This window comes from Alligator mississippiensis, chromosome 3 (genome assembly GCF_030867095.1).
Source record: "Alligator mississippiensis isolate rAllMis1 chromosome 3, rAllMis1, whole genome shotgun sequence".
Classification (NCBI taxonomy): domain Eukaryota; kingdom Metazoa; phylum Chordata; order Crocodylia; family Alligatoridae; genus Alligator; species Alligator mississippiensis.
This window is the reverse complement of record NC_081826.1, coordinates 28,704,895-28,725,560: the sequence shown is the minus strand read 5'-3', so window position 1 is coordinate 28,725,560 and position 20,666 is coordinate 28,704,895. Positions and strand designations below refer to the sequence as shown.

Here is a 20,666-nt window from a genome sequence, read left to right as displayed (position 1 = left end):
ATCCCCTTGACATGGTCTGTCTGCCAAATCAAATAGCTTTATAACTAGCCTTTGTAAAAGAGAGTTTGCATTTCAACTTTCGAGCTGTGAAGTAATGGACCTGTTGGTTGTTGATATCATGAAAAAAGAGCTAGGGGAAGAAAATAAATGTCAGAAGCTCCAGAACGGGGAAAGGGGTGGGGGGGGGGGAGGAGGTTGGGGGGATAAGTGAACACTACCCTGTTATAGGTTGTCAACAACAGTAGCAGAAATCGAATAATTAATAATGCATATCTCTAATGGGCTCTGTTAGGGCTTTTCAATTTAAATTTGTGTTACAAATACAAAGTGTGCATTTAGGACAGTTTGGCAGAAAAGTGCTATGTCTGAATAATTCACACGTATTTGAGAATGAATACACATGTCTTTCCATTGCAGAGACAAAGCAAGGGAAACATTTATATCTAGTATTTCAATAGCACTCAGACAAAAATGTATCTATTTTCTAGGCAGTTCATTTTCCAATTATTTTAGCTAAATGGTACCAAAGGAGCCAAAATCCTCCTGACAGTAACAACTAGCTATTATATATTTCCAAATATATCATTATACATTATGCATTCCTTTTGATTACACATTCAAAACAAATGGTTGCACTCATTTACTAGTGCATGTTACTTTTTTCATTGCACAGAAATTTGGAAAGAATAAAAGAGGGAATTTCTGAGAGCATCAGTGATTCCAAACGTTATTCTTGCATAATTCCATAGGTGTTTATCACAATTAAACAGACAGAAACATTGATAGTGCTCCAGACCCAAAAAAGTCCCAATCTCTGGTCCAGAGCTGAAAGCTGAATTCTTCACCCAAGGCCTTGGCAGGGTATTTCTAGAGTTATATTAGAGAATGCCTCCCCTGTTCTCATTTAGTGCTGCTTAGATGGTAAGTTGTGAAGGAAGAGTTTCTACACTCCCCCTGCATGGGCAACAGCACTGGGAACACACTGTCATTTCTCTAAGGGTCAAACCAACCTGTGTAATGCTCCCCTTTAAGCCTTGAATCTGAATCTCACAGGAACCCTATTTCTTTCTGGAGTGTCCTATGGTAAAACAGAATCCCCCTCCACATGTATCTGCCAACTCTCAGCCAGTAGCCTAAGGACAAGGACACTTATATGATGAACAGGAGAACCAAGTTGTAGCTCCTTTTCATGTAGTTTTTTTTTTTATTTTTGCTTCTCCTGCCAGAACAAGAAAGCAGCACAATTTGGTGAACAAATGTGTACTTGACCATTTGCTGATTTTTTTCATATGTTGTTGCTTAAAGAAAGTATTGAGCATAATGTTACTATAGAATGGGGTTCAACTTATGCACCCGGAACAAAGGAGGGACCAGGGAAAGGATGTGTGGGAAGGATGGGAACAGTCCTAGATTCTCTCTCCCTGGGAAGTTCAGTCTGTGAGATGCATTCCAAGGGTCACTATCATGGTCTTTGTGAATAAAAGATCCTATGTTATCTATGGTATAATTTAGCCTTATGCAGAGAGGATGAAATCAAGCTAAAGCAAGAAAAATCATCTTAAATGACTTTTCAGTTGGTAGCAGAAAGTGAACTCGTTCCTCAGAGCCCCAGTAAACCCTCTATACAGTTAAGTGTTTAAATTTATAAATAACTATAAAAGATGCAGATAGTAAGGAAAGTTTTTAAAGCCAAGAAATCAATTAGACTTAGAAACAAAATAACTTATCACAATGTGCCCAGACATACTGGGTCTTGACGTATAATGAGGAATTATAACTTTAACAGTAAACAATAGAAATGAATATCACAAAAGAAGTAGGGTTGACAACCAAATGAATACTTTACCTTTACAAGTTGGGACTGTTCCACTCCATGTGCCATTACTGGTACAAGTGCGAATGATAGAGCTGTTTGATTCCATTATATAGCCAGGCTGGCACATATAAGTAACATTTTGTCCAACAACATAATCGTCGCCATATCTCATTCCATTGGGTGGTATACCTGGATCTCCACAACTAATTACTGAAAGTAGGGAATTGAACAGATGTTAAAACATTAATTTGGCTGTGTATTTGTAAGCTGAAAAAACAAGTCATAAAATTAATTATTTATTACAAAAAATAATACAGCCATAGAAGATAAATATATACGTTATCTAACTTATCTGCCACATAAAACATGTGAATGCATACAGCACCTACATTTTAGAGAAAAATCAACACACCTGTTCAAAAATAGAACTAATGGACTGTACTATTTTAATCGAGTAAAATTTTAAGAGTAGAAAATGGAAACAAAATTAGCAAAGAAATTAGCCATATGCTGCACTTGGCCTTTAATGCCCAGAAAAGTACACCAAAGAGATAAATCTTAAAGTGGTAGATGTCAATCTGTGCTGTTTATTTTTGCATTTAGCACTTGAATATACACAGTGGAGAACCTGCAACATGTTTTAATTGATATATCTAGGCCCCCCTCTAATTTGAAAGTACTCATCTACTTAATATGTGCACAGAAGAGAGTATATGCATGCAGATACAAAGGTAGGTACACAACATGAACTACAGTTTACAATGAAATCAGGTATCTTGTTTTGAGGAAGGATGGTTGTCAAGTTGCTTTGTGCCACTCAGTACTAGAAAGAGATCATTGCATTATGAGAATACATCATTGCATCATGAAAATAGGTCATAGAACTTGAGAAGGAAAAATAGGTGAGATTTTCATTTCATCACCGGCACTCTGATTTATCTTCTGGCATAGTTCAACAGAGTAGAAGAAACCCCATGTGTTCATTACTGACAAAGACTGAGAATCATGACTTCTAGGAATGAAGATACACCTTGAAAAAGGTTCCAGTTTCTACAAAAGAAAACACCTTATCTGTTTGGCAATTCAATTTACTGTGAACATATCAACCCCTCTGCTCAGCTTTTTCACTAGATCCTCAGTGAATAGAGTCTAAATAACATGTTTGGATCAAATTTTCAAAGGCAACTAGAGTCAAAGACGGCTCTGTGTGTATGTCTACATTAGTAAATGCAAACTGCCTGAGCTAGCTTTAAGCAAGTTAGTTCAGACTAGTAACAGTCGTTAGGGATAGGTACAGACATTCAAAAAGCCCAAGGTGGAATCAATTTAAGTTATGTGGTTTTCTGTAACCAGCATAGTCTAGATCAGTAGTGAACAGAAGACACATTTGCCTTTTGGTGGAGATGGCAGCGGGGAAAATCTTAGCCCAGTTCCACAATTTTTAAACTAGTCTGTGTGTACTGAACGTCTCTTCTATTATGGGTATAGACCTGTTTTGTTCACCATCCTTCTGTTCTGTTACAGGCATAGGATGGTTTCCATTCACTTATACCAGTATAAGTGTAACATCTGTACCTGGCGTAGGTGTGGCAACATGAAGTTCATTCAGGGCTAATCTAGCCCACTTCGAGGAGGGTAATATCTTTTTTTTCATAATGCATTCCATATGTTTTTTTAAAGATCCAGTTCATATCATACTAGAACTTTATTTAGCAAATGTCCCAAAAACAAAAACATATCTTCAAATGTAACTCCACATCTTCTACCTCCTTTTTCAGTTCCAATATTTCATTTTCCAGGGGTTTGTTGTTATCAAGAACATCACAAATACTACCCTGGTAATCCTGTATGAACTGGACTCTATTAGAGTATCCAGGCCTTTAACTCCTACAGCCAGCCATAAACTGCACTGCTATGGAGCTGCCCTCTCTTAGAAAGAAGTGCAAATTCACTGCCACAATACTCAAACAGCTCTAGAGACTGCCCATTTACTTCTATTCAAATTTGTTCTGCTTGTTTGTAAAAGGCAGCTAAGCGTTTCTCCCATGTCTCACTGACCTTTTCTATTTCTTCTATCACCCCTGCTTTCTGCCATCACCCTACCATTTGTCCCACTCCCACAGCTAATGCCCTATTTGAAAATCTGTTCAGCCACTATACAGAAAGATCCTTCACTTTTGCAGCTTCTGTAACTTCCTTTTCTCCAATTTACTGTCTTTATTTAATACCTCACCAGAGCAGGGGGGTGGGAAGAGGAGGGAGGGGGGCATGGGGGAGGGGAGGGGAGGAGGGGACTGAAAGGAATCTCTTTTCTGCCTTGCTTACATCTCTCAATTTTTCTCAGCCTCTGCTATGCTTTATTATTGAACTCTATCTAATACTACAGGATAAAGTCTGTATGAAATTTATACAAACAAAAATTAAAATTTCTGTAAAGAAAGTAAATATTTTTAGCATTATTTAACTACAGCGATACTTAAAGTATAAAGTATATTCTGTACTTCAGGATTTAGCTTACTACTACAAACTGGGATATTATATCAATTAAAAAAAAAACATGGCAGATTGGGGTGAGGCAAGGGTTTTGTGTGACTTAATTGGGCTTATGGGGATAAGTCGGGGCTCTGTGGAGCCTGTAAAAATCCACTGAGTAGTTCTTTTAAAAGTTCAGCCATTATTTTATCACTTTAGTTACAAGTTAGAAATACAGATATAAGTTTCTGAGGATCTTTCTTTTGCTTGATTGGTTTAAAAAACATGGATAACCAGTTAGTAGTTAACCTAATGGCTGAAATGCTATTACCCTGGGAGCTGCCCAAACAGATTGTTTGCTGACAGTTTCTGAAGTATGTGGAAAAGAATGGTGATGGTGCCATTCTTTTCAAGTCCCGAAGAGTCCAATTAACACACTTTTTACATTATTGTCACACGACAGAGACTGAGACATCATCTTGGATAGTTGAGATTGGAATGTGTTTTTATGCAGGCATTATAGAATTATAAATCCTATGTTGAAACATTTTTTAAATATTTTTAGCAGCAGCAAATGCATTCATCTGAGGAACACCAAAAATGTATTGTTTAATAAGCTTAAAAATAAAAATGTAAGAAGTCATTCATACTGTTATACAATGTTTTGACATACTTTTTGTATATATAGAATATATGTTTGCTAACAAATTTGCACACATACACTGTCTTTGAGGTTAACTGAGAACTAGTAACATTTACTTAACAGGTTTTTGCATGGAACAGGAACATAGGCTAACTCCGTGTAATGCTTTTTTAGAAGACTGAACTCTGGCTATTCTTAAGCAAAATATTAGACTGAGGGATAGAACATTACCTCAAAATCCTTCTAACTATGTTTCAATCCCATTTGTTCACTATAATTTACGAAGGAAAAAACACCTTTGGGCTTCTATTCATTTGCCGAAAAAAATTAAGCATGCTGCAAAAATTGGACTATGCATGTATTTAGAATTAAACACATCTTTTATATAGTTCCCTCTTTGGAAAAAGTAATATATGACCTGTCATAATTCTGCCCTATGCTTTGCAAAATTAGACACTAATTTAAAATACAATAAATTGTTGTACCTATGGAGATGAAATATTTAACCAAAATGGCTGATGAAGTAACATAAGTTAATATGTAGAATACCTGTTCAAAATTAATATAACTTTCACTGAAAGATTAACTGAAGGATTGTAATAAACCAAAGAGGCTTTAAGGGCAACCTGATTTCAAAGGTTGTTTTAGGAGGGTGGGGGGAAAAAAAAGGAAAAAGAAAACTAGAGAAACATTAATAACCTATCAGTCAGTACAGAAGGCAATACTAGAGTTACTGAAAAGGACAAGTTGAATTGTTACCTGAGAGAGAGAGTAATTCTCTCTTGCAAGTCTCTGTTAAAAGAACTTTCAAGTATCTCTCTCTCAAGGTTTTAATTTACTTATTTTTCTACAAAACCAATGAATTATCCCATTGAATACATGCATTGTTGGTGAGGGGCCTAGAAAGGTCACTGATTTTCCTCTTGAAGCAAAACAGTAATAATTAAACTAAACAAGATATAAATCAACCAATGCCAATAAGCATAGGCTATTTTTGTGTTTCTATTTTTTTTCTATTTTGTTTGGTACTTGAGCTGATTTTTAAATTATCATTACAACTGTAAACCACTAACTCATTCCTTGTTAGTGGAATATAACCACCAAAATTCTGAAATGGAATAAAAGTATTTAAAAGATATATTGTACAAAGTAGGCATTTCTGAAGATGAGTGTGTCTTCAGCTATTTTGCTATATGTTGATATATGCATGCAATTCCATAGCTCTGTCTCCTTTGTACCAACTAGAAGGTAATTTTTATGACACCTTTGTTCAGTAAGAAAATGCACATTCTGTGTTGAAATAATTCCTTTGATTTGCATTTATCCTCAGAATAGTTTTGGCAGACAGGTAAGAGCTACAGGACACTGTTGACCTGTGGCTGCAGGGTGGCGTAGGCTTGGTCTGATGTATTCTAGCCTCCAGAGCCTCAAAAAATCTCCTGGGATTTACAGCCATGTAGGCTGTTCTCTTCAGTTACTTTTCCTTCCACATGCTATGTTAGGTCAAATGTCAATGCTGTTGTGTAGGAAAGCAGGCATATAAAGAGGTATCAAAGAATCCATAAAGGAAGACGATTTCAAGTGTCTAGCCACAAAATGAGTTCTTATTTGCAAGTCCTGTTGTTGTTGTTATTGACTTTTATATCCCACCCTATCCAAAGAAGCTTAGAGTGGATTACAATTACAGATAATGTGCATAATGTCCTTGCCCCTCACTTTTTTTCTTCTTTTTAAAATTCTAATGGTGGTTTACAGCTGTGCCATTTTTTTCTGGTACAGTTCAGGAGAAAGAGAAAAACCCTCCAAACTACTGATGCATTACCATTATACTCTATTTTCTAGAATATGACCGTGAAAAAACCCCTCCAAAGTATTTTTTTTTTTAAATATTATCATGCTTTCTCTTTCCCCATCTCTGGAATTGTCTAAACATGACTTTCAAAGTAATAATAACTGGTAATGTAACAACATCAAGATAGATGATACAAATATGGTGGGAGTAGACAGAAGGAAAGAGAAGGAAAAATAAGATATTACACTGCTTTATAATAAATGAATACAGTATAAATGCTTAGATGGGTATAGTGGAAGCAGAGCTATTTTTATGAGCTATCTTTGCATATTACCCTGATTCTATTTAGCTTCAAACCACATAGTTGGTAGCTGCCCACTACATCAGTTAGCTGGCTTAGTAGATAGTACTACAGGTACTGATTTAAAAAAATTGGTTTCCACTGATCTCTTGAGAAATAATCTAGATCTGACTCAAGATACATAGGGTATTGCTAAACATTACACATAGCATGTATTTACATTTTTGTAAGCATATAAAATTTTCCAAGCAGTCACACATTAATGCCTACTATGATCTAAATATAGATTGCAGTACCCTAATGGAGTCTTCAGTGCCCCCAGCCAGATCCCAGGAATGAAACTTGGGTTGATTTTTGGTCTCAGCCCTGGGATTGCATCAGAGGCAGGTTAAGGCCCCAGTGCAGTAAAGAGAATGAGAGCCAGGCAAACTGTTGTTTGCCATGCTGTCCCACTCCTCTCCCATATTGCTCCCAGGACTGTTCCCAGCCTCTGCACTGCTCCACACTAACTAGCTCCTGTGTGCTGCAGGGCCTGGGACCAACTCCCAGTCCCCACAGTGCACTGGAGCCTTGCTGCTGAAATCACTCCCACACCCTACATCTTGAACTGGCTCCCATATTGTGCCAGTGTTTCTCCCAGCCCCTGCAGTGCACAGGAGCCTGAGAATCGCAAATGTATTTTTGGAATGGAAGTGCAACAACCTGGAAGTTAAGATTTAAGTTCTACCTAAATCCACTTAACTTTAGAAAATGTTGACATTTCCATATTGTATTGTATCAAAGAGCTTCACAGACTCAGATGAGAAACTTCCAAAACTTTCAACTCTACATGACTGTAAACACTTGGGGGAAAATATACAAAAACTTCCAGGGTTTAGGATTTCTTGTGCTGAAAAGATATTTACAGGAAAAATTAATTGTTCTATTGTCATATGCTGCAATCTGCAATTCAACACTAATGAAAGTAGCCATAATTCCACTCTGAAAGGAACAACAGGAGAAATATACCTTTCTCAAAATGATGAAAGACCGGGATACAAGGGTGGTACCCTAGTTTTCTTATGATTCAATAATAAATTATCATCTTTAAATAATTTCAAAGCTGTGAAAAACAGCATAAGATGTCATTCAAGCATCAGATTTTTGGAATTTTTTCCTGACTAAGCAAAATTTAGCAACTCCTTGGTGTTCAAGGAGTTGGAAAATGAGTTCACAAGAAACAGAAGAGACAGATGTAAAATATATATGTACCATCCCTACAACAGGTCAGTCACTCATCTATAATGCCCAAACTAATACCTAATTCTAATTCTTACACTAAAACTTGAAAGAAAGAGTTGACATCTATAAATAGGAAGCCAAAGCAGCAAACCAAATAAGAATGTCTCTCTTTTCCTGATTATGGGTAATTGGAAAAAAAAGGATGAAGAATTTCTTCAATAAAATCTTTGTGTACATGCTAATTTACCACAGACAAAAGGAAAACAGAGACTTAGCTGAATGAGGGAAGTGACTTGTTAAGTTTATCCTTCATAGGAAACACAATGGAGATCCAATTATCCTCTGTTGGCACCCTAATGGAGATAGATCCTGACCAATGTCTATTATTTTACACAGGATTGATTTAGAGCATGTAAGTCCATGGCAAAGAAGCTCTGGCAAAGCTGGATGGTTTTTTTTCCTGAAGAGCTCGTTGAAGAAAGTGCTCAAGTAAGATGCAGGTAAAGAGGTAAATTGTCAAGCCAGAGGTGTAACAACACAGTCGGGCACGCAGGGCAACTGTGACACACAGGGCCAGTGGTGACTCCTGGCTTCTGCTGTGCTGCTGCAATGATTGTTTAGCTGTGGTAGCAGCAGTTTTTTTCCCACCCCCAGCAAGTCGATGCCCAGGCTAGCTGCCCCAAATCACACCCCCTAGTTATGCTGCTGTCATCAGCTGCTGTAAACTAGCACAGCTCCACTGAAAAGAGGTAGAAACAAAATGGGAAAGTTTTTTTTTTTTCCAGCAGAATATGCTGTCCACAGCAACTTTGATAGTAGATTTCTAGTAAGATCATCCCATCGCCTCCTGTGACAGAAGGAAAAAAAATGGAAAGCTTCCTTCACACACATTTTGCCTCAAAGGTTCCTAAATCCTAACAATTCCATTATTTATTATCAAAGGGATTTAAAAGACAATGCATAATCTTAGTTGAAGTGGCTGCAGCAAGTTTAGTGAGACTCCCCACCATGTCAAGAAGGACCCTGAGCAGGTTTTTGATAAATTACTTTACAAGAAGGTGTCTTTCCATTTGTAAGAAACCCATGGAGGAGGTGAGAGAGCATAGGGGTTCACAATGTTTCAAGGGGTTTCTGGGGTGTGGGGCGGTGGGGACAGGGAGACGAAGTGATCTGATTAATATAACTAATTTATCATATGGTGAGAATGTAGCCATGTCTTCTTTGAACAGCTCCCCCAGAGGCTGGAGGAAAGAAGAGCTGAGAAACAAGATGGTCAGATAAGTACCACCTGAAGGAAAGTTCCTGAAACATTAATTGTTACTGGAGCCGAAAGTGGCAAAATCATGTTGGGGATTGATTGGCATGGCAGGTAGAAATGGAGGATTTGATGGCACAGCAGATCTACATCTGCAGAATGGATCAACTATAGCCAGGATCTTGTTGTATGCCTTAAAAGGAAGTGATACTCCTGTTGTAATCAGCACTGGTGAGACCACAGCTGGAGTACTGCATCCAGTTCTGGGTGCTGCACTTCAATAAGGACATGGAAAAACTTGAGATGGTCCAGAGAAGAGCCACCTGTATGATCAAGGACTTGCAAGGCATGCGATGTGAGGAAAGGCTGAGGGACCTGTGCCTCTTTAGCCTAAAGAAGAGAAGGTTGAACAGGGACTCGATAGTGTATGATAGCAGTTAACCACTATATCAGACGAGTGCATCAGGAGATGGGCGTTCGCTAGGGCACCCCCGGGGAGGACCAGGACCAATGGATATAAACACCTGGAAGGCTGCTTCAGGCATAATACCAGGAAAAACTCCTTCACAGTCAGGGTGTCCAGACTGTGGAATAAACTCCCTCCAGAGGTGGTGCAATCACCTACCCTGGAGGTTTTCAAGAAGAGACTGGACAGTCACCTTGCTGGGGTAACTTGACCCCAGTTGTCTTCCTGCCTAGAGCAGAGGGCTGGACCTGATGATCTCCAAGGTCCTTTCCAACCCCTAACAATCTAGGAATCTGTAGGTCCTACCTTCATCCAGGCTCCCTTAAACAATTGTCCTTCCCTTCTTCAGACCATGAATAAACTGAGGACTCACCTCACTGACAGAAAAACACTCTTGAGTGACAAGCCAACTTCAACCTATCCAATCACAGCATGAAACCCTTCCCTCCATTGGTAGCCATATATGTGGGAAGAAGAGGCTGAGAGAGGAGAATAGGTAAGGAAGAGAGAGTTATCAAAATACAAATGCATCTCTTTCCTCAGAACAGTGCTGCACAGAAGCAAAAAGTCTGGAGCTGTTAGTTTTAAGCCATATAAACAGGTGTCAAGAGGTAGACAGTTCAGCTTCAAGTGAAGTTGTGTGGGTATGGTTAACCTATCAGTCCTTAAGTTCCAGATGAGAAGATTGTGTGTGGGATGGATTGAAAAAGTGATCAGAAAGACATGTACAGACCAGTATAGGATTGACCTAAACAATCTAAAGAGTCATTGATATGGTTAACTGACCCCACAATACTATAACAATATAGCAAATACATGGGTAAAGAAAACCAAGCCTTCCATGAAGATAGGTGATGCCTTGTAAGATTTGTCATATACTGAAGTCATTTCCTGAAATCTTAATCAGAAATAAGAAAAATCATAATCTGTTTGATATTCCTTGATATCACATTAATATAAAGCAATATCACAAGTACAGTCTATATAATATTTGAAGTTTAGGCAATTACACTTGGAGGCTGCCCCTGAACTACTCAAAAGCCAGTATATAGTTATCAGCAAGCAGCAAACATACCCTAAGAATTATGGAAGATTGAAACACCAGAAATGTAAAATTTATACAATAAATAAATACCACAGTGTATTACTTAATATATTACTTAAATACCACAGCTAATATTACTTAAAGAAAAATGGAGCTAAAACAATTATAAGAAGCATATGGTACATTTCTATAGCTTGTTCTTTCTTTCATAACAAGCTATGAACCATATAGACAAAGTTTTTTTCTTTTAAGTTATATATTTGTAAATGAAAATAAGTGTTTTCTTAATAAAGCAGGCAGTGATTGTATTTTATTCTTATTTCACAAAGGACAGGCTCAGCAACAATAATATTATGTGCACAGATGCACACAAAACATGCCCAAAACAAAAAATACCACACCAGCAACACACAAGGATTCTTTTTTTTTTTTTTTGTGAGCAGATTATAACAATACAACTTCCTGAAAAAGTAATAAGAGAAAAAAAATTAACTTACATGTTTTTGCCTAAACTTTTATTCTCTAATAATGACATGGTGTCAAGATTATTAAATACAGGCAGTCCTTGACTTACAATGTTTCAAGTTACAATGTTTCTCACTTATAACGTTTATAAATTGACACCCTGTTTCAACTTTATGACATCAGTTTTGACTTTACAACACTTGATCCTATGTGACACCACACCAGCAAACAAGTTTGCTGCATCACTCATCTCCTTGGAAAACATCTGTCCAAACATCCTTGGACACTTTCTTTAAGAAAGCAGACAAAACTCCAGAAAAAAGTAGCTAAGACTCCTGAGAAGACTCAGCCAAGAACCCTTCAAAAAGTCCAGCTGAGACCCTTTCAAAAAGTCTGGCAAAGTCACCTCAATTAAGTCCTTCCAAATCAATATGATTGCTATTTACAATATAAATACATCGATGCAGCTATATTACTTATCTATAATTGACTGGGTACAAAATTCTGGGGTATTTTTGGTGAAAATAGGGTATCGGGCCTTGGGTCAGGAACCAATCCCCTATTCATAACATGGTTTCTCATGAGAAAATTGGTTTTGAGTTGCAAAGTTTCTACTTAAGATGAGGTTTTCAGGAACCAATTGTGTCATAAGTCTGAGGACTGCCTGTATAACACCAAGACTTTGGAGACTTATACAGATGTTATGATGTTTTGCATAGTAAACTGACCTGAATAATTTTGTTCATTGGCACATACTTCCTAAAGTTTACATTATTGGATTTTCTAAGATTAAAGAATAAAAAAAACAAAAAACCAACAACAACAAAAAACAGAAAACTTTTGCATAGCTTAAACTCAATAAATACTAAAAGAAGATAAATCTTACTTGTGCAATTTGGCAAGGATCCCGACCATGTTCCATTGGCAGTACACTGTCTTACAGAAGATCCAGAAAGTATGTAACCTTCCATGCAGGAATAAATTACTGAATTAGAAAATGTTGTTCCATCTATACGAAACACTTTCCCATTAGCAGTTGTTCCTGGGTTACCACATTGCACAGCTATAAAAGAAAATGTTAAATGTATATGAAATGCAACAAAGATAAAAGTTTTTACAAAGAGTAGTGAAAAAGGAACCAGTCCAATGCCTTGGCTACCAGCAAAGTTCACGTGATAGAAAACTGTGCTGAAGGTCTAGGTTTCAATTTTTGCTGGTAAGGCATGATGGAGGGTTGTTATAATATGCATCTTTTTCCTTCCAGGGGGGGAAAGTTGAAAGTGATATTAAAACTGTCTATTAAAAGAACAGCATGTAGGTTACAGAGAGAAAAGTACTCAAAATTAGAAAGTATCAGATATACAGATATAGCATCAAAACATAGATTTCATAGATTTCATAGACATTAGGGCTGGAAGGTACCTCGGAAGATCATCAAGTCCAGCCCCCTGCGCAAAGCGCAGGAAGTCAGCTGGGGTCATAGTATCTCAGCAAGAACGTGTCCATGCATGATAATACAGGCTAACTGGATGTTCGCTTTCAGTCTTTTCCCGCAGGACCTCAAATCTGATGTTTCCTAATTTTAGAATATTTGTTTTTGCAACCTAAACAGTATCCTTTTAATAGAGTTTTATAATATATATGATTAGTGCTAAGATGTGTTATGGGGTTATGTGCATACCTCCAAGAGGATTTCCAGGCTAAGTGGTTTATAGCATATTTGAAATATCTGGAGATTTAAATAACAGATGTTGAATCAGATTTATAGCAGAAATGATCAACAAATAAAGACTGGAAACTCAGATTAGCTAATTGTGTTCACATAAAGATTATAATTCAGATAGCAACTGCCTGGCCAAAAAGACATTGAAGTAAGTTTATAAAATAAGTAGCCTCTTTTAGAGATTACTATCTCCTACTGACAAAGTAGTCCATAGTGGTAAAGTGAGCAGTAAAAGAAGAAACTTCTAAATTGTCTTCTGCTATTCAGAAAGCTTCTCTCTCAAAAAAGGTCTGTTGGGAATTATTTCCTATTTGTGAAATCAAGGTAATTTAGGTAACAAATGGTTTCCCATAAATATCCTGTTAGATCTTGTTTTTATGGTAATACATCTTGCTCCATAATTCTGTACTTGCTCCACAATTCTATACTGCTTTTTTTAAATAACTGGTTTCAGCTTTTTTTTTTTTTTTTGTGAAAACTAATAGCAAGTAAAATGCATTAGTAAATACAATTAGTGGGCTAATCATTTATGACAAAAGTTTAAAGCAAAATAGTGAAAATGTCATTTCTCCAAAGAGAGCTCTTTCTAATGGAACTCTTAGTAATTAGAGAAGAAATGAAGTAGGAAAACATTTTTTTTCAGTAGACAAAGTAATTAAAAAAAAAAAGCTTGATTCTGGTTGTCTATTTTTAAGTAGAAAAACACAATTATCAAGTAGGAATGAAAAAAAAAAATCTGAGGGTGTGCACAGCAGATTGTTGTACCCAGTTTATGTTTGGATGGCTTTATTCTCACCTGAACATAGACTTGGAATGGCACATACAGCCATTTGTCACTTCCAGGAGCTACATGGGGAACCCAATGTAAGTAACATAGTGTGAGAAGAGGGGTGAGTGGGATTGAGGGAGGTAGCTCAACCACGGGTGGGGGGAAGAAGGGATTGGTGGTTGTAATGTGGGCTGGCAGGTCTGCGGGGAGGCTGGGGGGAGTGTTGGTAGATCCATGGGGAAGGGCTAGGCTAAAAATAGCCCAGTTAGGGTCAGAGGGTGGGAGTAGCACAAACCCAGAACTGGGACAAGCAGCTAGTCTTTCCCAGCCCTAGGGCTGCACTGCAAGCACATGCAGGCATTCTGGAGATTGGGTTAACCCTTTCTCAAGCTAAGTTAGATTGAGGTGAGCTGGTTTAGTTTGGATGCACCATTTTTTGGGTAATGTAAGCCCTCTGAATGCCTGCATGATTGGGCATTTAGATCAATGTAACCTTGGTTATATCAATCTAAATGTCACACCTGTACATACTCTGATTGTCCAAAAGGCTGAGAATCACCTTGCTTAGCTGATTGCCTTGCTCGTAGTTGTTTACTGCCACACATGAAAGGGTTGGGTCAGTCCAATATCTTCTGAACAAATGCCCACATCACAAATTCTGTGATATGAAATTTGTATTCTTAGAACTTGAGCAGAAATGGCAAGATTCAAGAACTATTAAAAATTAGGTACTGTCTCAATGCTAGCTGTCTCTACAAGTCAAAGCAGAGGTGCATTAGTAAGCTAACAAGAAAAAGACATCTCCACTACTTGTCCTGTGTATAAGATGCTTAGGTGCCAGGATAACTTTTCATGTATATTAATGTGTATATTTTAAAGTGAATGTAAATACAACTTTCTTTTTTGATTTACCTTTGCACTCAGGCTGTCTTCCTGTCCATGTTCCATTTGGTAAACATGTTCTTTCTTCTGAACCATGCAGGATATAGCCAATATCACAGCTGAAGCGTACAGTACTTTTAATTTTAAAATCACTGTCTTCTCTAGAACCATGTCCTGGGATTCCTGGATCCCCACAAGAACCAGATGTGTCACCTAGAATTTATGGCACAAAGAGTTTAGTGTGAATATAACATTTGATTGTACTATGCTACTATATTTTATTGGAAATGCTGAGAGGTGTCTGTGTAAGGCACAAGGGGCAGGGGAATAATCCCTGCTTAGCAGAAAGTGGGAGTAGAGGAGGGAAGCAGGGGGAAGCCAGGCAGACGCCTGCAGTCTTTGCTGACCTCCAGCGAGGGAGCAGAGGGGAGGGGTCAGCTCTGCTGTACAGCAGGGAGCCTTGCCCAGCCCAGAGAACATGTTGGGATGCTGAGGGAATTTAACTTAAACCAGCAAGGGGTCTGGGATAGACATTTCATAAACCAGTTTGACCCAAATCAGTTAAGTCTAATACTACATTCAACCAGATTTGTCTCAAACCAATTTCAGACATTTTCAAACTGGTTTATGTGCACTGAACATCTGTTCTGTTACAGGTTTAAACTAGTTTCTAATCATTTAAGCTGGTTTATGTGTAATGTCTGTCCCTAGCCAAAGAGTAAATCCCTATTTATTTGCTTCCGTTTGTATATATTTCCTAATGAGACTTCAGTAAAAACTTCATATTTTAATGCTGTCATTGGAATGGCGACACTATCCCTACTGTGTATCATTTTTAGTCAGTGCTAAAGTCACTAACGTAGTCTTAACTCCAGTTGGACCAATGAATTTCCATAGTTTATAGCAGCATTAACACATCACTTTGACCTAAAAGACAATATTCTGAATAAAATCTTACTGCAGCTGAAGCTCTATTTTTAATGTCCAAGTTTAAGTTGCCTGGATTGTTAGTTTGGTTATATCACCCACTTTTGTCTGTCTTGTCTATTTCGATTATAAAGTGTTTAGGGTAGCTACTACCTATTATTCTCTGTCTGTACAGTGCCTGGAACAATGGGTACTGTTCCCACCTGGTCTTAAGCAGCACCCTTTGCAACAGTAATTGTAATGTGAATGCAAGGTTTTTTTGTCATACTAAAGTATGAGTTAAATGTTTTCCTTTGTAAATTAAGTCTATTCTGTCATCCAATCTGCTCCATAGTTGTTACCACAGACAAACATAAATGTATTTGTTAAACCTATTGAGGAATGATCACTCTTAAATCCAAGATAAGTTAATCACCAGCCATTTTGATGGTATATTAAAATGGACTAGCAAAAGTATGCTATACTAATGACTACCCATGCAATAATTGAGGTATCAAGTCAGTAATATTATAGAAAACAACCTCTTTTTTGTCTTCTATAAGGATTCAATTTAAATGCTTTTCTTGGTTTACTTACTGACCATCTCCTCTCCCAACAGCTGTACAGAATATTTCATGGCCTAACTCCACTTATGACATGACAGTTAAACTAGGACAATATTTGACTCTCCATTTTTACTGGGGTATGTGGCAAAGTGGGGCTCCCTGCCTAGCCACAGTGCTAGGTTCCCCACTTGCCTTTGGGCACACCACCCACCCGACTCACCTGCCATGCCTGGTTCTTAATTAATTAAGATATTTATTAAGGTGGGAGCCTGCTCATTCTTGCCTCAATGCCAGGAGGGTGCTATCTGTGTCTCCATACCTCCCCTACACTGCAGCCCATGCCTCGCAGTAGTACACCCAAAGGTGTGTAGTAGTATACCCAAAGATGCTCTGCCACATACCTCCCCGGTTAAAATGAGATCTGGGGGCTTCACTTGATTGCCTTCCCTGCTGGGCTCTGCCCCAGCCTACTGCAGCCCCTGCCACATGGTGAGCACACCAAAGGTTTTCCTCCACAGGCTTATTGAAGTCCACATCACTTACTGAAGGGCACTGACAGACGTGAACTCCCAGCACTAACTCATGGCACTTCAGAGAAAGTGTCATGAATTAGAGGAACCCCTGCCCCCACCAAACCAGCAGACATTCATGATTGGGTCGGCGCGGTGGAGGATTGAGCTGTACTTTGGAGCTGATCCAGGAACAGTTGCCTTTCTGCAGCTTCTCTCCCAGAGCCCTGAACCCCACTCCCAGCTCTGGTGCTGTTTGCAGGATGGGAAGGGGAAGAAGGGAGAGGAGGAAGCTGTGGGATGGGGTTTGCCCAGCCTGAGTTGGAGAGAGGCAGAGGATTGGACCTCCCCCTCCCTCCCCCCACCAAGAGGGAGGAGTATTTTGATGTAGAATTTTTGTTTCATCCAGTATAGTAAAAAAGGAGCTGTAGTCATTGCATATCTAATCTGTAACCCACTGCAAACCTCACAATGCCAATACAGAACAATATCAATTTCTGTCTTATAAAACGCTGGTTTCATTTTACTGTAGGCACTGATGTGATCTGTGCACTTCCTATGCATAAACATATTTTTTTTTTAGAAAAGAACTTATATATTTATTTATTTATATTATTTTTTAGCCTAAGCCTTTTGAACAAATGTAATATCCACATCACTGAGATAGCTTTGTGTTCACTAAGGTGTGGGGAAATTTGTAGCTGCACCAATGCTGTATATTTAATAGTTTTAGGCTTTGTGGATTGGTACTCTATACCTCAATTTGAAGTCTGGAGTACTGAATATATATCACATGCAATACAGGGTTTAAAAAAAGAAAAAGAACCATATATACTGGTTTTGAAATAATGTTTGAATCTAATCATATTTTCAAAAGTTGGAATCATATTATATTACACTTAATTGTCCTTTCCAGTTCATCATTTTAGACATTATAAACTATATAAAAAAAAAACACTGAGTCATATCCCACTGAAGTCTGTATCAAATCTCCCAATGATTTCAGTGAGAGCAGGATTAAGCAGGCTTCCATAAGCCTGCCATTACAACATAAATGTTGATTATTCATTTTGGCTAACTTCTCATTTAATTCTAATGGACGAGGTAACAACATGTATCTTTATTCCTAGCAAAAATGTGATGTTTCTTAAGTGAGGGAGGATCAGTCTCTAAGCAAATTCTTCTGCTTTGTTGGAATTTTAACAGCAGGATCGACACTAAAAATGTTAAATGTAATTATTTTTTATTTCCGTTAGAATAATACTAACTAATACTGAGACCTTCCTGTATTACATGCTGTACAAATGCATATTCAGAAGTAGTGTCCCTGACATGAGTAGTTAACAGTTTAAATATTCTAAACTGATAAATTATAGGAGAAAGAAAAGGATATTAAAAGCCATGCTGTAAAGACAGCTACAGTTTTGGCAGAAGACCATGATGACAGCAGTGCCATACTGGCACGTGCAGTTACTTTCTATCCCTGATTTCTGTGTAGGATGACTCAGGAGACAATGTGGTCTTGGCTTCTTCCTATTTCCTGAAAGTTAAAATAGCTGAGTACTTATTATTAAAGTAATACATATCTGAAAATATGCCAACTGAAAAATATTGATCATTGTACACCTATGCACTGAAAGCATCATGTTGACAGCAAGGAAATCATACTCTTGTCATGTAGTTAAATATAATATAACTCTGCCAAGATCAGAAATGGGCCTCAACCCCAAACCACTGATCAGCAAGTGGCATAGAGCTGTATTTTGGATACTCCTGAAGTTTTGGGGGTTCAAAATGAAGACGACAATTTTGTGGTTTGATGCCACATAAAATAACATACTGATTATCAAACAAAACCAAACAACATTGCATCCTTGAAACAAGTTATGGCACATGAGGCTATATCAATAGGGTAGATGTGATGTGTAGTTTAGACTCAAGAGCTGCATGCAGACAAGCACAGACATACAGTATGTGGTACTGCAGACCTGTCTGCAGAACTACATGCTGTGCATGCAGGTGTTCCCCAGGCTGCTAACTTACAGCACATGGAGGAGGGGGGTGGGGGGTGGGCACAGTTTGACTCTGAGATCTCCCGGGTTCAAAAACCCCATTCTGAGAAAAAGCAAGGCAGTGCACATGGCAGCAGCATGCACCACCCAAAACCAGAGCCTGGCCAGCTGGAGCCACACTCTGGATGCTGGCTAGGCTTCCTGCTGCAGCTGAAGCTCTGGGAGGCCCCTGGGTAAGTCTTTTGGGGCTAGCACAGTTGCTGGTCCCAGGCTTCCCTACCTCATCCAGGGTAACCTGCTATGTGTCATAGCGCATGTAGCACAGGCACTCCCTGGGGACAAGTAGTAGTGGTGCAAGGTGTGCCACTACTTGTCACTGGGGAAACAAACCATCCATGCTTGTCTGGATGTGCCCAAGGACTATAGTATCAAATCTCAAGTTCAACAGTGTAGGGTCATGGCCGGGTGCTTAGGGCAAAGTGGAACTGGTGACTTCCAGTTTGCCACTGTAAATAAACAGCTTTCGAGAAAATTGCCCCTAACATCTTCCTGCCACCAGTTACACCACTGCTCAAGTAATTTTGAAGCTAAATAAGTTTGAATTCATTATCTTAAGGAAGTAACAATGTGGGGGGTCTTTCCATGGAAACCAATATCCTTATCAGAAATTGGCATGGATTAAAATTCTATGTTCATGGCCAACCAAATAGTTGTCCCATTCTATGAACAAAGTACTTTCACTTCATACTGAACCTTTTTGAGGAAGTTCAATTTCCTCATTCAATTTTATCTTGTGAATGCAATAGTTTAGTTATTTTATTACCTCTGCCATTTAGATAAATAATCAGGCTCCTGCAAAAAACCTGTGAAAGTTTAATCATTTCAAGACCACATCATGTGACACAAAAGTGGTACCTGAGCAATGAGGCAGTGACCCACTCCAATGTCCATTTAGTTGACATGTCCGAGATGACTGGCCTACTAGTGATCGTCTTCCGGTGCATGTATAATGAACAGTAGATCCAAAGGAATACTTATCTCCAGACAGGACCGTGTTAGGAGGAATGCCAGGATGGCCACAGTCAATCACTACAATGCATAATTATTGGAGATAAAGAAATATTATTATCACTGATAAACTTTTAGCACTTCCAGTATCATCATATTTTATACGTGTCCTATGTTAGAACTTGAATTGCATTTATATTATTCTACGAAGCATACAAAATAGACAAATAACTAGATATTACACAGACACACACACACACATAAAGATATTCCTTAGAGTAGGGACATTCTGTTTTGATGGAAGTGAGCTTTCTGCTAGGACTGCTGTTCCGCTAAAGAACAAATGTGCCTGACATATAGTACATACTCACTGACCAACAAATCATTGCTCAAGATGCCATGATACTGCTCTTTCTAGGACCTAGAAGAGAGGCAGTGAGAATTTTTACCCATGCATCCTGGGCTAAACTACACATTTTCTGTCACATGAACCAGAACCAAAACCAGAACCAGTGAGTAGCCTCTACAGTCATACACGTGAGTTGGTATGTTTTGACAAACAAATTGTTTATCAACAACAAAACAAAACATTGTCAAGATCTAACTTCTAGGTAAGGTACATTAGCTGCCCAGAAAAGCAACGACATGCTACCTATTCCTAAACTCACAAAAGTACAAGAAAAAGCTCCCATTAGCCACCATAAAGCAAATTAACACTGTAATTCTCATTTCAGCTTACTTTTCAACATTATAATAAAGCTGAAACCAGTTTTATTTTGTGATATGTGCTTAACTGTGTGGGTTGCAGAGAGTAA

The 20,666-nt window shown here is 38.3% G+C and overlaps 1 protein-coding gene across 1 annotated transcript in view; it reads right to left on the bottom strand.

Annotated features, from left to right (window-relative positions):
• The window catches only part of CSMD3 (CUB and Sushi multiple domains 3), a 1,325,501-nt gene that overhangs the window by 58,849 nt on the left and 1,245,986 nt on the right, over window positions 1–20,666 (bottom strand). Inside the window, exons 57-60 of the mRNA XM_014603846.3 lie at window positions 19,759–19,932; window positions 14,881–15,063; window positions 12,363–12,539; window positions 1,847–2,026 (exon numbers count right to left, since the gene is read on the bottom strand). Coding sequence (XP_014459332.1) covers window positions 1,847–2,026; window positions 12,363–12,539; window positions 14,881–15,063; window positions 19,759–19,932 — 714 coding nt within the window. The remainder of the gene's footprint in view (window positions 1–1,846; window positions 2,027–12,362; window positions 12,540–14,880; window positions 15,064–19,758; window positions 19,933–20,666) is intronic.